Source organism: Rhopilema esculentum, chromosome 9, assembly GCF_057945365.1.
Source record: "Rhopilema esculentum isolate cy_ngs chromosome 9, ASM5794536v1, whole genome shotgun sequence".
NCBI lineage: Eukaryota > Metazoa > Cnidaria > Scyphozoa > Rhizostomeae > Rhizostomatidae > Rhopilema > Rhopilema esculentum.
In genome coordinates, this window is record NC_142823.1 from 10,351,429 (window position 1) to 10,368,361 (window position 16,933).

Consider the following 16,933-nt stretch of genomic DNA (forward strand, 5'->3'; position numbering starts at 1 on the left):
GTTTCATAAAATTGGTGCATTGTAGTTTTTAGTAAATTTTAATTACAATTAGTACAGGACAAATCTAAATATGGTGAACAGGGGCCTGGGATTGGTTTTCAGACAGAAGCATAGCAACAATCATGGGGAAAAAGAGTATTCATGTGCATTTATTGTTTGTTTGGAAAAAATGGACCAAAGACCCCTCTAGAGAACAATAAATGCCAATTTTAATGATATAAATGCTTAGTATGTAAACCTTACCAATCTCAACTCGGTGGGCCTCCTTTCATTTTGAGGCATTTGGTATGGAACCAATTCTTTCCAGGGCACTGAAATTTGGAGAAGTGTGTTCACTAAAAACTGCATATTCCCATTCTTATCATGTATGGAAACTTGAAGCAGAAGCAGAAAATTGTAGGTGTGTGAAAATGCATCCCCAGCTTTTGCTAAATTGCTGGTTAAAACCCAGTTTAATCATGTTTGTTACAATAGATTGTAAAATATTTCAACTATTCTGTAACTCATGTGATGTTAGTTACTTTTTTGCATATACAATACTGTCGTTCACGACGGTTTCTCCCTCGTGGTAAAGATGGAAATTAACTTAGTTATTTGGAAGTTGATTTAAATGAATAATATCTGTAGACCTCTTAATATATTCCCTGTTTCAAATTTGCAAGCATAAGAAGAAAATCGTTATTTCCACCTACAATATAATAAGCCTACGTGAATACCTCCACCTTGGTCTTTCGATCTATACCCATACTGCTTGGTTTCCTGCCTTGGTTGCCTCTTCCTCTGCACATCTGTAACAAGATAGCTTTATAATACTGCTGTACAACGAGCAATCGAAGTAGATAACTGGCTGCTGAATTTAAGCATTTACTTCAACAAGATCATTTTATATTTTTGTGGGAATTAGGAAACTTACTTTGCACTGGATTATCAGCCTTTAGTGTGAATGACTGACCACTTTCCTCGTAATGTGCGCCTATGGATAAATATAAGGCCACATTGTAACACAAAAAAATATGGATAGTTCCTTTAGAGTGGAGTTATGAAATGAAAAAGTAGCAAAAAACTGGTTGAGCTTAAAAATTTATATAGAGATTATAGTTGCACCCACTTTGTTGAGCCACTATTAATCTCCCTGTATAAAATAAGGAGAAGGTAATTATTCGTATTAATAGAGTTTTTAATCCTTACTTTGAGATTCAGTAAATTGGTGAACAGGTATCTTATCTTGGGCCAAAAAACAAAAATGAATAGTTCCAGACAGTTTAGTCATCATCTCATGTTTAAAGTAAGTTACCCGTTTTTCTATCATATAACTGTATCTGCTTTTGAACTAAAATTTAGATATGGATAATGAATTTAAATTGAGAGTAAATCTTCATGAACTTCAACAAACTTATACATCTTCTCCAAATTCCCACTGCCCCATCGACAAAGAGATTTCTCTTTGCTGTAGGATTTCTTTGTGGCTCTTCGAACAAGTCATCTTTTGAAGGGCTGGTTGAGGCATCTTTTACCCTTCTTTGCCTTTGATTTGAGAGCCATTCCATTCCCTATTTATAATAATGGCTTCAATTATATTTGTTTACACTTCATGAAAAGAATTTAAAATATGAAATACAAAATCTCTCTTAAACTTTGATTTGGATCATATATTTTGCAGTTTTAATGTTTTATATTTTATGTTTTAACCTTGAATTAAAGATGCAATAAACTTATAAAGAAATATAATCTGCACTCTTGACATGACAAATAAAAAATGATTCCTTACACAATATTAAAGGCTTTGACAAAAATTTAGATGCACCTTTTTAAATGCCTCTTTTCTTTTTGGAGTATATGTTACATATATTTTTTTGGACCTTATATTGTGTCAAAATATCCTGTAAGGGAGATTCATGTATACATTAATGTTTACAATCGCCTTTTGGTGTTTATTATCAAATTGAAACGAAACTTGTTACACAAGCATTGTTTGGTTGTTGACATAATATTAACTCTTGAAACGTTAGAAATAGAGCAGGGATGTCTACTGAAGACAACAAAAATCCATATATCACGTTCAGTTTGATGTTTAACAGTACCTGGACAGGGTCGATATCATCTAGTGGGAACAAAGCTTCATCCAATTTTTTAGTAACGGTTTCTTGAATGGAAAGGAGTTTTGTCATCATATTCTGGTCCAAAGCTGCCGCTGTAGCTTCTTCAGTTGACTGTTCAACCCCATGGACACCATCAATTAAAACTAAATTACTAAATGTTTCATCATTCAAGCCTTTGCATGAAAAGATATTTGTTATGTAGGACAATTTCCAAATTTATGTTAAAATAGTTTACTTGAAATATTGGATTCAATACTCTTCAGGAAATAAGGAAGGAATATCGGTAAAAAAATGTTCACAGTCTTACCATAATGCAGCCATTTCAGGTTTTTTTTTCGAAAAAGTGGCCAATGGAACCTTGTCTGCTATTGAAAAACCATGAACACGCAATTTTTAAATATTCAAATCTGAACAGTATTTCCAAATGCCATACAGTCTTTTTCTCTGATATGAATATTGTATATAAGAATCATCCTTTTTAAGAATATCAAATGGTATTGCTCAGCCTCAACTTGAATGTTTTTGTTCCAGTTTTAACCAAAATTCGCATGAACGATATTTATCTTGTTTTATCAAAAAAGCATGGCTTTTTCAAGAGCAGGCAATGTTCTCCTAAAACCCTATCAGATTTAAAAAAAATCCTTTAATAATATACTCAAACTCAGAACGAAAATTTATTAATAATATTGAGGTTGGAAATCTTTAAAGAACTTATATTTCAAAATCTTAGGGAATAAAATTTCAGGAATCTACCAATTCCAAATAATTACAAAAACTTCGTTATGGATTGATACAAGTCATATTGTATCTCCTTCTCAACCACAGGGAATTAGCTCTCTTCAATTTTTACAAACAACAAATTAACAACAACAATATTTAGTGTAAAATAACTACCTTTTGATGGCTTCATACTATCAGTATTCATTTGAACAACCTTCTTTTGCTTTTTCTAAAAAGTAAACCCTCTGTGAAAGGCTATTATTTGAAAGCTTCTTTACCTCTGATTTCATCTCTTGGAAATGCATCTATTAATGATGAATATTCAACAATAATGCTTGGTTAAAGTTATGATTCTTTTCATTCTAAAAAAAGCTCATATCTCCCCCTCCAGTATCTTTCTATCCCTTGAAACCTTTTTCTAGTAAGACATCATAAATCATACCTTGTCATTGATTTCTGAAAACTCATTTCGTACAACTGTCGATTTTATTGCCACAAATTCAACAAGGTTGTTATTTTGCCTCACCATGATATTCCAATTTAGCCATGTAAGTAGCTAAAAAATAAAGAAAACATTTCAACGTTGATGCTTTAAGTCAGTACTTAGCCAAGGCATAACTTGTTTTTAACTCTTTTTGGATATACTCTTTGGATATACTGTTTGTTTTTCTAATATATGCATATAGGTTTACCAGATATTGAATGAACAAAGTGTGATTACCTTAGCATATTTGCGGCAAGTTTCTAGTACTTAGCCAAGGCATAATTTGTTTTTTATCTCTTTTTGCATATACTCAGTTTGTTTTTCTAACATATGCATATTGGTTTAGAAGAGATGTATATAAAATGTACTAAGTGTAATTACCTTAGCATCTTTGTAGCAAATTTTTTTTATGTTGCTATTTTCAAGTCTATTCATGAAAGGTGCGTTTTGCCCAATACTTGATTAAAAACGCTTCTTGCAATTTAAAACATTTGCCACCAAATCGTCTTCCAATCTAAGACAGCAATGTGAAAGTACTGCAATGTGAAAAAAAAATAATTACAAAGTTATAATCACAAGCTGCCAGTTTCATCTGACATGAATAAATGAATAGAAAACTTTTTTTCACATATAATGAATTACATAAATGTTTTCTTTCCTACTGTAGCAATGTATACACACCATATGCCTTGTAAAAAAAATTGTTGCAAGTATATGGCACCACCTTTGCTGCCTTTTTTGCACGAGTTTTTCAATTAGCTGGCTCAGATTTTTACAGAAATCGTCCTCTACCGTCATCCAGCTTTCTTCATGCAATATTGCCTATGCAGTTAAGAATCCCTGTCGACAAGTTTTGTATTTTAGTCACTTTTTCCACGCAACTCAAAAAGCATTAAAACAATCTAGCTTTCCTCTTACCAAGAGTTTCTCAGAAAAGAGTTGAGCTGTGTTCTTATAAAAAGTAAAGACGTTAACTATCTTTACACAACAGTTTTTGGCAGTTTCCATAAAATTTCTAATATCAGGACCATTATTCGGAAAATTTTTGTGTTTTATACAAAAATGTTTCCACATCATTTGTTGACACTGTCTTGCACTCTGCAGCCCTTGCTTGACCAAACCTCTGAGTAAACTTTCATGAAATTGAAGCAAAAATTCACTCAGTGACTCCATCGATTTTATGTCATTAAAGTGCATCAAAAGCGTGCTTCTTGACGACACTTTCCACATCATTTTCCTACAAAGAAGGAAATTATTCTAAATTATTCAGTGATGGAAAACTATTTTAGAGTGAAAAACAACTTAAATTATTTTTAAGTGAATTTTTTTAAAGTGGACATGATATTGATCCATCTGATAGCCTTAAATGTTGTGTTATTCATATATAAATAAAATTTTCCAGCTGTTTATTTACGTTTTCTGTCAAGGATATTAATTTTCTTTGCCTTTTGTTACATGCACGGTATTTGATTTGTTTGCTTGAATGATCTTTTATGACATACAGTACCCTGTGAAATACAATCTTACCAATAATAATTGGAGAAAATGATTGGTATCTTTGACGTACGAGAGTATAGTTTTAACAATTGGTTTTAAGAAATGGTCAAGAAATTTGGAGAGTTTCTCAGTGGGTGAGCCCCACCCCAAGATTATTGGTCTGCCCGTTTTTAATCTTTGGTTTGTGTATTTTTGTTAAAGGGTAGAATTCTGGGGTGCGGGGTTGGGGGCTTGGTTCAAGGAAATTATAACATTGCTGTGTGAGAAGATTACGAAGTAGTAGGTGTGTTGAGAACGTTGTGATCTGGGTAGATAGCATTTGTGTTCCATCATATTCTAGTTCACGGTAGTGGAGGGGGTTGGACAGCTGATTGTTAGCTTCCTTAAGGTAAGCTTCTATAGACCATAAGACAATGGCTCCCCCTTTGTCCGTGGGTTTGATAGTTATGTCTTGCGGGTGCATAAGTTTTTAATGCTCTCAGTTCCTATTGAGGTGAGGTTATGGGGTATGGGGTTAGCAGCTGACCTTATGATCTTGTTGATGTTGACGGAGATTTTATCAAAATATTGTTGTAATTGAGGGCAGACATCATCAGGGGGACCTAAAATGATTTCTTTCTAAAGGGTTCAGGTTCCATCCTGGGGGAACGGGAGTGGAAAAAGTATTGCAGTCACATTCGACCTATGGAGTCATTGAGTCCTTGTAAGATGAGATCATTGCCAACCGGACCGAGGGCAGCGACAAGCGACAGCCCGATGTTCAGCAGAGATATCTCTCTTGTTGAAATGTGAGCTGAGGATGGATTGACAATGTTATTGATTGGTTTAGTGGCCAGGATGGCCTTTTTGAGCAGCTTTTTATGTGCATTTTTAGTTAGTATATTGATATGTTTTCTTCGATTGATGCCAATGGTTTTCATGAGTATGTTGCGTTTGGAAGCTGTGCTAATTTGGAATGGCTTTTCTAACTCCAAAAAAACTTAATCAATGATAGCCAGAAAATTGACTCTGAGTGAATGGAGATTTTCAAATGAAGTTTACTGAACCAGATTTTTCTGTATTAAAAAAAGGGAAGCAATTTCACAATCAAATGCATTTCATGTTTATATTAACTGTGTACTATATCAAAAAGCCTTTCAGAATTGCTTTTAGAATCTATTTAAAATATAATTTTTGATTTTGTTGAATCTCTCCTGAGATAAATGTGTGCCTATTTTGCTGTTCTTTCTGAAATATTGAATTATTTTGCTGTTATTGCTGAAATATATGGTGTATGCGACATATTTTGCTGAGTGGCCCATGATCCATCTCCACAAATACTAAAAGCTTACCACCAAGTTTTAACTATGTCATTCAGTGAATCTTAGGAAAGTTGTTTATGAAAATAAAACCTATAAGCATACTTACTTGAACAAGAGAAAAGTCAATTATTTGGCTGTTATTGCTGAAATATATGGTGTATGCGACTTATTTTGCAGAGTGGCCCATGCTATCTCTCTCCACAAATACTAAAAGCTTGGCCTTTCTCTTTCAAATCACTGACAATCTTTTCTTGATATTTCTTCCAGAACAGATAAACAGATGGTACAATTTTTCCTAATAAAGACAGGTTTTCAGCTTAAATAAGATCAAGCTAAATAGAAAACATATGGTTCTGAATTTTATACCACATACAAACTTTCAGATTAACCGAATAGCTATAATTAACTATCATATTCATATAATATGTATGCACTTAAAATTTAAATGAAGAAAAAACTTTTTTACCATCTGATGCTTGAAGAAGATAATCAAAGACAAACGTGTGGTTAAAAACTCTAAATATTTTACTTTCTGATGCACCAGCCAGAAGAGTAGCAATGGACAGAGTTAGATTTCCAGCTGGGATCCTGGTTCCTTTGAAATCTGGCTGACTTCTCCATGCATTTCCATTTGATGGGCAGTGAATACTGGATATAAGTGGTTCTCACCTCCAGCACGTTTCCAATTTGATGTGTGGTGATGAGAGGATTTGCTGTTTTGCAGACATACAACAGCAGTAGCTGCAACATGAAAACAATAAACTTTGATTCAGCCCTGAGGTTGTCATCTTTTTTATGTTTGAAATAAACAAATGAACGAAAGAAGATGCATATAATTTAATACCAATTTAGGCCACATGGCAACTAAATATTATTTAATAAATTACTATCATTTAACAAGAAGGAAAAATTCTAATTAAGTTGTGAATAAAATTGAACACCTACACAGTAAGAGCCAGTACAAAAAATCCAAGTAAAAAGAGTAAAACATACCTGTCATCAAAGCCCATCTTTTCTACAGACAGATCCGTGTCTTTTTCAATGTCATAATCTGTATCTTCCATAACTTTTAGATATTCGGCAACCTGTCGTGTAGCAGCTTATGAGAATAATGTTCAGCTTATGAGATTAATCTGTAAAATCAAGGTGCCAATAATTGCACCTAGATTTTACCAATAAGGTAGGACAGGTGGGACAGCTGGCCCTTTTGGACTTCACTGCGACCATAGAGGCGTAACAGCCTCCTTGGAATGAACAAATCATGCAAAAAAACACAAAGACCATGGGAGTGCGATGGCCTGCTGTGCTTATATAACCTGTAATTGAGTGCTAACTTTGAACAAATTCTGAGTTGGTTGGCTACCCAGAAGGGAATACAAAGAAGAGACATCATGAACCAACTGAACAGAACACCTTATTAACTAAAGTGGTATAAACGGTTTAAACGAACGTTAACAAGAACATGTTTTTTTATACATAACACAAAATAACAGAAGCAGCAATAATTAAGCAAAAACTTAAATTAATAAGAGCCCTAGCGGTTAACTATTTGCAATAATTACGAAGAAAAACGGGAGAATAGTGCCATTCAAGAGTGTGTTATAAGCTACTTTGACCAAATTCAAGTGAAAGAACCTAAAGCAAAGTTTTAAAACCTTCTAAACGCTCGGCTGTAGTGAGGGATCTAGAAGCTGCTTGGAGACGGGCTAAAGAGGTGCGAATATAAACCTTGTAGTCCTTGCTAGACCATCGTCCTAAAGCCTTTATTAAAGATTCAGGAAAACCCAGACCAGCTGCAGTTGTAGCTGTCCCAATACAAAAACTATGAAGGGTATAAATAAAATAAATAAATAAAAAAGGGGGCCCTCCCCAGAACCTCTAATGCGCAGGTATGACATCTAAGCGGCCACTGGACAAATCGCAAAGTCTGATCTTGCCAGGACCACAGAGCGGCTTTTTCCAAAATGATAAGTTTTTGAAAATAACAGCCTAACTGCGACCATGTAAAGAATCTATTAAGCGAGTCTACGGAAAGATGCACTCCTTTACAGAGGGTGGAATCGTAAATTCTGCAGCTCGCAAAAAAGCAAAAAAGGCAACGCAAGAGGCCGCCCAGAACATTATGTCATCGAAACTGGAGAGGTACAGTAGAGACTTGATAGTGTGCAATACCAGTGCAGTAATTGGTAGTTTCGGAGAAATACCAGTTAAAGACTTAGAGCGCCTCAAACCCTTTATTACTAGAGGAATCCTTAGGAGGTTTACAAGAGGATCGCCATAGCCATGGTGGATGTGGAGGGTCCAGATAGCTGACAAATACACCCTCAATGAGGATGACTGCACAGCTAAACCGACCGAGCCAATTAAACGAAGTATAACTATTTTCTCAGGAGGCAATATAGATCCATCTGAGTTAGTTAGGCCATTGTTACAGCAAAACTGAATAAATCGTTTTTACACCAAAAATGAATTTTGAATAGCCAGAATAGTTAATTCACGTAGTATGAAGGCCAAATGTCTATCCTTACAAGCTAAGTTTTTTAAACATTTCATGAAAAGAATTTCAAATATGAAATACAAAATTTCTCTACAACTTTGATTTTGGTCATACATTCTGCAAAAGTTTTAATGTTTTATGTTTCATATTTTATGTTTTACCCTTAAATTAAATATGCAATAAACTTATAAAGAAATATAATATGCACTCTTGAATTGACAAATAAAAAATGATTTCTTACACAATATTAAAGGCTTTGACAAAAATTTAGATGCACCTTTTTAAATGCCTCTTTTCTTTTTGGAGTATATGTTTCGTAGATTTTTTTGGACCTTATATGGTGTCAAAATATCCTGTAAGGGAGAGTCACATACACATTAAGGTTTGCAATCGCTTTTTGGTGTTGATTATCAAATTGAAACGAAACTTGTTACACAAGCATTGTTTGGTTGTTGACATAATATTAAGTCTTGGAACGCGAGAAATAGAACAGGGATGTCTTCTGAAGACAACAAAAATCCATATATCATGTTCCAATTCAATGTTTAACAGTACCTGGACAGGACACAAAGGTTTTTCAATCTTTTTGTATCGGTTTCTTGAATGGAACAAAGTTTTGTCATCATATTCTGGTCCAACGCAGTCACTGTAGCTTCTTCAGTTGGCTTTTCACCTCCATGGAGTCCTGTGCAACAATTCAATTTAAATTACTAAAAGTTCCTTCATTCAGGCCTATGCTTCAGAGGATATTTGTTCTGTTAGAATCTAGGACACTTTCCAAATTTTGTTTAAATTACTTTGCTTGAAATATTGGATTAAAATTCTTCAGAAAATCAGAAAGGAACATCGGTAAAGAATTGTTCAAAGTCTTACAATGTTAGGAGCTATTCCATGATTTTTTTATGGAACCTTGTCTGCTTGAAAAGACTCTAGATGTTGGATTCAGGATGGAGACCCTTCGCAGAACAGCGCTTTGGCTTTAAATGCTATGAGAGAACTAAACTCAGAATTGTTATCAATTCCTGCTAGGAGTCCGGACATAAATCCGTTAGAAAATCTCTTTGGCATTGCAAAAAGAATGCTTGGTCAAGATGCCATTGACAATAACATTATTGTTGAAAGCATTGAAGCTTTTGAGAACAGAATTAGGCGAATCCTGAATGAAATACCAGTCTCCACAATAAACAGTATTATAGAAAGTATGAACAAAAGAATGCAGCTAATAGTAGATTGTAAGGGTGAACGCCTGAAGTACTGAGCATAATTTGTTTTTATATTTATAAAGTGTATGTATTCATGTATATCATCTCTGTAACTTATTAAGAGGAAACTGAATACTTTGAAATCATTGTTTTTCCGTTCTCAAATCTAACTAAATAGGCTAAGAAAAATGATGGCGCCAATGAGAAGACATGTATTCGATATTTCAGTCCTATCTAAACATTTATCAAATATCTGCGAACAAAATACATGGAAAATCTAGACACTCTACTTTAAACAAAAGGCAAGTCTATGAATATTTAGTCGACCAATAGAAGAAAACTGCATCATATAATAATTTGAAAACCAACTAAGAATTACTAATAACAATTTACAACAACATTATTGCACATAAATCACGGCGTATTTTAATGTTTTGTTAAGATTACGATTCAATATATAGCAAACAAATCTGAAATAGTAGTACTTTTTGGGAGGTATCATGGTTATACCTACGGTTAACCCCACGGTTAACCATATAAACAATAGCTTTTAAAACACAAATCAACGGTTAACCTCGGTTAACCCTTTGACTTTAAAATAAGTTAATGTATTTTTAATTCTGAGAGGGGTTAACCGTCATTTTTTAGGCATGGCCTGTTATTCTTGATAGGGTTAACCGTAAATACAAGGGGTTAACCGTGATTTTAAATTTTTAAAAATTCTCTCCAAGTAAAACAAGTTCACCGAAACAGTGTTCACATGGTGACATCTCCTTTTGCTCTGCTTGGGGTATTTGGTAGTTGAATGAAAACACCTTCCAACGGGCAGCCATCATTTCTGTCTCTCTATCGTCTACAGAGTTGTACTTTCCAATGTAGGTGATGGGAGCTTTGCTGGTTGCAAAAATAGGCGTATCTTGCTCCAAATAAATGTCCTTTGCATATGTCGTTTTCGGAGCAGGGAAGTGTATCGGCTGACCTTCCAGAAGTGAAAGAAAATCTTTCCAAGCAATTACTTCGCTGCTCCAGCGGAAATCGTTCAGGAAAATTACCTCGGCATCTTCCACTCCTAGCCAAGCGTAACTGGTTGTCGCGGGATTCTGAAATGTTTTAAATATCTTGTTTATCGGAGTGAGAAGGAATGTTTTGCCACAATTTGCAGGTCCCACAATCAATATGTTGCGAAATTTGCCACGCCCTTTCTCCAACAGCTCCCTAATTGCTGCAGCAAACACAAAGGGGTGCACATTATTTTTTCTCAAAACTTCCAGTGCACATTTTAGCCAGTTACCACCGCATCCCGCTACACACTGGATATCTTCGAAAGAACGTTTGACTAATGTCATTCGCGGCATTTTCTCTCGCTGCAAATCGCTAGAGGCATTGTGCATTTTCCACGTGAAGCAGATCAGCTCTTTAAGTGATTTCTCCGATCTGCCCAACACAAATTCCGCCAGATCGTTCTTGCCCTCGTTTTTTTGCTCATTGGCTAGAGCCAGGAGTTCCACGTCTCGTTTTATGCCATTCTTCAAAACGATTTCCGAAACCTCTAAGTTTGATAGGCGTTTTCTTGTCTGGAATTGCCCGATGTTCCGCATGCACCTCCAGACTCTGTAGTCTTCCTTGACCTGCTACGCCGGCGAACAGCTCTCGTCGAAGCTGTTGTCCTTGGAGATCCAGTGGCCCCTAAGTCAGGGTGATCCTTGCTATGTAAGGCGTGTGTGTCCTCCTTCGTAACATATTTGTAGGCAGTGTAATAGTTATCATGATTGCACGAAAAATTAACAACAATGCCATGTTTTTCTTGAATGGAATTCTTTGCAGCTTTCCATCGCTTTTGCACATTAAGCTTTATAGTCATGTGATAGTGATTTCCGCCATCGCGGTGTTCCTCTTTGCTGCACACCCAATGCTGAATGAAAGTTTTGCTTTCTTTGCTTTGGAAAGCCTGAACAACGCAGTCAGCAAACGATTCTCGGCTTGGAAATTTTTCCAGATTCGCCTGACTGTACGTGATCAAGTACGTGCTTCGCACAGTTCTGAAATGCAGTTCAGCGTCGACTCCGAATGTGTTTGCCATTATACCATTTCTAAAGCTAGTTGCCTTTCACATTTTGCTGATGGCTTTAAAGGGTCGCGAAACCACCCAAATTGTCAGCTTCAACATAGTGTGATGACAGATGGAAGATACTCTCGGGGTGAATTACTTTTTGAAAGTAGGATCTCACTGCCTCTCTGGCTGCCGCTATGAATGGATGGCTGCAACAACCTGATACAATTTCCGATATATAGTACATTTGTACAAAAATAGCAACATCCTGGCAAAGTTGAGACAATTAATACATGGCACGCAACTTCCTGCACATGAATTTCACACTAAATCAAATGCATGCCTTTGATTTAGCAGAATCCTCCTCAATCTATTCTTATGATAACATTAAAATTACAAACATGCCCAGCCATGATAAAGACAATCCTGGCCAAAACTTGTGAGACTGCTTCCCAAATGCAATTGGGTTCTTATTCAACGTGATCCCCTACCCCCTACATCAATGTTGGGGGTATTTGTATGGGCTGAAATCGAATGCTGGGACATTTAGCTCTCAAACGACACCAACATTGATATAGGGGGGAGAAATTGATATGTCCTCATTTTTCTTGGGAACAATTGATAGCATGCCGAATTTTTAAATCAGTGTCAAGGAGTTTTGGCCACGATTGTAGCTGCTAAAAGTACAACGAAAGAAAAGTTACGGTATCATGAAGATTTGTCTGAGTTTCAAAAAAGACTTCATGATAATGTAGAAAAATTGAAAAGTGTAATTCAAGACTATGGAAATCCGTTATTAGAGGAATCAAGGGCGTGTTTGGTTGTGATCAATAGCAGAGCTATGCTAGATAATGATGCCATAATGAATTTACACCAAGCTGAAAAGATCGGTAATAAGCAGTTAAAAGATTCCTTACCGAGAGGTCAAGTCAAGCAAATGTTTCTCTTTAAGATCCAATCAATTGAAACAAATTGAAAATTTTTACTACATCCCAAAGAAATTGAGGCTTCAAGCTCAACTCTACACAGTGAAGAATGATGTTTTGCTGTATTCAAAACTTATCACTGCTTGCTTTGAAACAAGTACCCAGGAAAGAGGATTAAACAGTGGTTGACAAAGCAGCATGATAAATTCAACAAGATCAGAGAGTAAATTGACATTTTAATCTTACGTTAGCCAAAGGTTTCTTCCCAGATTACACAACTGTTTCTCAGGTATAAAAAGAACGGACATAATCTTTGATGTTTATCATGAAAAATCATTGAAGAATACAACCAGACTCAGTCCAGGAGAAGGAGTACGAAAACCTGTGAAAGCAAGCGATACTGTCCCAAAGGATTGGAAGTCATTTCTTTGAAACACTGACAACAAAACCGAAATGTTTACATACATTGAAGAATATATTCACAGTAATCTTCAACCAATCGAAAAGAACATTATTGTAAGCACAGGCAATAATGCTATCGATTGGCCAAATCAAGACACAATTTTGTTACATCCATGCAACCATGTGAAGGCAGGCACAAGAATGATTTTGGACCTGGCTGATGCAGTTAATCAAGCATCCTTGAGAAAGGCAGCGATTTAACTGTTGGCACAGATGTCGCTGTTCTTCCTGTAAATGCTGTAGCAAGGTTGAAGATTTGGAAATCAAGATAGTTTTTGAATCGCAACATATCTTTAAAGCAATTGATGCCAATTTAATCTTCAAATCTTTTGGATACGACAAAGTAAGGGTATTAACTATGTTTCACCCTTTGTTTCACAAGTGTTACTGTTTCATTTTGTCACAGTAGAGGCAAAAAACTCCAACGGCATCATAGAATATGGTAATTGATGTTAATGGGTTCTTACTCAGAATAATGCAACAACCGGATTATATCAGAGAAGAAGACATGAACCCAATTTGGCAATTTATAGTTGTATTGTATGACAAGTCAATTCTGTCATCAAATGTAAATGAAGCACAATTGGAGCTATTTGCGAAGAAGAGTCATTCTCTGGAAAATATACCTCTGACAAAAGCCTGTTCGACCTGGAGCAGCATGTTGGTAGAGCAGCACCTCAAGCAAATTGCTGGGAACAAATGTTTAAACCTTCGCCAATTTTACCCCAGCCAGACAAATGTGGTTGGATTAGTGTAGATGGAGCATGGAAGCCAAGCTGGAGTGATCTTCCAGAAGTGGTGGAAACTTTGAGAATTCTTGTGAAATTTGGATGCAAAAAGAGGTGCAAGAAAGCCTGCACATGTGACAGATCCTGAATGAAATGTACAGCGCTTTGCTACTGTGTAGGGTAAAGCTCAGAATAAGTGACATTGTTGATTTAGATTGTGTTGTTGAGTTTGCAAATTTTTGTTCCATGTTTCGTTTTGCAAATATATTGATATATCATGATGTTATTTGTAAACAAAAACGAATTTCCAGACTTTTTGTTTCCAGCTACTTTAATTTTCAAAGGAGAATTTCTGGAGAAAGTCCACGCATGTGCATTACTTTTTTTAAGTTAAGTGCTCAATTAATCAAAACAATCTCTGCATGACAATTTCAGCTGCTGTGACTGCATTCTGCATTTGAAAGACAGAGCCTTTCATTGGTACAAGTCCTTATGGCATAGTCAACTGTTCATGTTGTGGCAAAGGATCTTTAGAAATCAAATGGTGTTTCAAGAATAGGCAAAGGTAAATAGAGGAAGCCGCCTATGAAGAAACCGATTTCTTTCTTGACAAGTCATAAACTATAGGTACTGCACACGAATGCAATTCCAAATGTATATCTTATAAGTGCAGTACAGTGATTTTCTTTTTGCCACTGATGTCAACAAAAAAATCATCAGAGTTTTATATGATCACCAATTCTGCATCAATCTGCAATCACTGCCAAAACAAGAATGCATAAGAGGCTGCTTGGCTGAAAATATCCAGCAATATTGGACTTGAAGGGCGTCCGTTATGTGCATGAGCAAAATGGCACAATTTGAGGGACACATATTGGAAAAAACTAAAAGCAATAACACCTAAATCTGTTGATGCTGGTGGATCAAAGAAAATTAGCTGACCATGGATGAGAGCCATCTAATTTATCAAGGCATTTTTTAACAAAGAAGTGCTGACTATCTCAAATTTTCGGAGAATTGGCTAGACCATGACACTGGCGAAGCAGATGGTGAAGAGGAAACACTAGAAAATGCTATTCTACAGTCAATGCCTCTCAACTTGATTCTGAGAATATTGAATTTCTTGGGATATTAATAGACTTCTGTGAATAATAGACTTCATTTTTGTTCCCTTAGCCTCTTTTGTTCCCAAACTTTCGTTTATATTTGCTTTTAAAGAAATAAGAAAACGAATCAATATTTACTAAAGTTCTGCTTAAGACGGACATCCTTCACAGTTGCAATACCATTATTGAATTTTGGATACACGATTTTAACTTTTGGTAAACCAGTGACAATGGATGTTCTCAGTTCACATTTAAGGTTTCTGTTAAAGTGTGTAATTGCCAACATATACCTGGTAAAAAACATTAAAAAAATAACAACAAAGCACTTTTTTGAAAAGCAACTAAATCAGAAACTATTTGAATGAACAATTCTGAATTTCAAACTTGAAATGTGCAGTTTGTGCAAATTTTCCATAGATATTCACCATATGTCATTACCTTATTACCATATGTAAAAAGATGTCATTTTTGGTGAAAAGTGGTTGAGAACTGAATGGAACCCTTCAAGGCAGCTTGTTTGTGGAAAAGGAAAAGCTTGCTTGACTCTGCTCTCAAAAGGCTTTTTGAAAAGTGCCTGTTTAAGCTTTACATGAATGTCAAAATCTGAGTATTACAAGAAATGGAAGCGAGTGATGATTTGATGAGATTTAAAGTTTTGATGCCAATGGAATTTTTGCATTTGATAGCTATTTTTGGCTAACGGATAATTTTGAAAAGATTAAATTTCTCCCATGTTCACAGAACATTTCCAAAAAATTATATGTCCTGAAAGTCAACCATTTCTGATCTTCTGTCTCTTCATCGTGGCTACATTTATTAAAGAGTTGGTTCTCAAACTGCCGGTGTTGGTTGACAATATGGTGTACAAATGATGAAAATTTTGCCCAAATAATTTTCCCATTTCCACTAGGTGTCGATGTGGCACTCCAATACAAATGATTTTCGCAGGGCTTAATCCACTCTGAGAGTTTATCACAGTCTTTTTTATTGGCGATTTTCAGCAGTACTTTTCGAATTTCTGTAACTAAAAACAATGTTTTACTACCATAAACTCATTCCTGAATACAATTCAAACTCAATTTCTTTTTTGATGCTTATCAACAGAAACTCATCACAACTTAGTGTCAGATATGATTATAAAAGCAAGTATCATATGGATAAATCCATTATATCGGTAAAAAGTAAAAGCATAAAAACATTGGATAGGGCATTAAAAATAAAAAATAGGGGATAAAGCATAAAAATTTGAAAATTTTTTTGATCATTTAGTACTTTTCCACAAGGAGATGGCGACACAATATCTTCAAGAATTATTGCTTCTTTAGAAGAAGTTCTCCCTAATCCTGAAGACAAACAAAAAGTTATAGCTCAATGCTATGATGGTACTGCAGTAATGAGTGGTTGTAACAATGGTGTTCAAACTTTAGTTAAACAATCATAAGCAAATGCTCATTATGTACATTGCTATGCACACCAGGTGAATCTTATTCTACAGCAGGCAGTATCTCAAATTTCACAAATTAGACTTTTCTTTGCAAGCCTTAATGGCTTTTCTGTCTTTTTCTCTTGCGCTCCTAAACGAGTAGAGTACCTGGATAAGTAAGTTCCAAGGAGAATCCCAAGATCTGCTCAAACAAGATGGAATTTTCAAATCAGGATTATTGATACTGTTTACAGATATCAAAATGATCTGGTTGAATGCTTTAAGGACAGAATTGCAAATTGGAATCGTGACCAACACATTCCGTGTCCTCTGAACGTTAAATAAGATCACACTGGTTGAAACAGCACGTTTGTTGTTTAATGGAAAATTTAGTCAATCATTGATCGATGTTCCGATGAACACTAAAACTCCATGAAG

General features: G+C 35.4%; 3 protein-coding genes across 6 annotated transcripts in view; all 3 read right to left on the reverse strand.

The window, feature by feature from the left end:
* LOC135693246 (uncharacterized) overlaps positions 1-8,962 on the reverse strand; it is a 17,642-nt gene extending 8,680 nt beyond the window's left edge. Inside the window, exons 1-5 of one of the 4 annotated variants that reach the window (XM_089110257.1) lie at positions 2,082-2,215; positions 1,400-1,550; positions 914-973; positions 717-788; positions 244-311 (exon numbers count right to left, since the gene is read on the reverse strand). In XM_089110257.1, coding sequence (XP_088966383.1) covers positions 244-311; positions 717-788; positions 914-973; positions 1,400-1,550; positions 2,082-2,171 — 441 coding nt within the window. In that variant the 5' untranslated portion in view covers positions 2,172-2,215. Of the gene's footprint in view, positions 1-124; positions 312-716; positions 789-913; positions 974-1,399; positions 1,551-1,804; positions 5,744-8,875 lie in introns of those variants that run through there. The other 3 variants (XM_089110259.1, XM_089110258.1, XM_065211667.2) reach the window with 3 other exon arrangements.
* LOC148959608 (uncharacterized) lies at positions 7,495-8,352 on the reverse strand. The gene is made up of 2 exons (XM_089110141.1): positions 8,131-8,352; positions 7,495-7,977 (listed from the first exon to the last, which is right to left on the reverse strand). The coding sequence occupies exons 1-2, from the start codon at positions 8,220-8,222 to the stop codon at positions 7,737-7,739; spliced, it is 333 nt and encodes a 110-aa protein (XP_088966267.1). The 5' UTR covers positions 8,223-8,352; the 3' UTR covers positions 7,495-7,736.
* Positions 8,963-9,525: 563 nt separating the features above from the next.
* On the reverse strand, positions 9,526-11,401 carry LOC135689021 (uncharacterized). The gene has a single exon (XM_089110215.1). It carries the CDS (start codon positions 11,396-11,398, stop codon positions 10,514-10,516), a length of 885 nt encoding a protein of 294 aa, XP_088966341.1. The 5' UTR covers positions 11,399-11,401; the 3' UTR covers positions 9,526-10,513.
* Between the last annotated feature and the right edge of the window lie 5,532 nt (positions 11,402-16,933).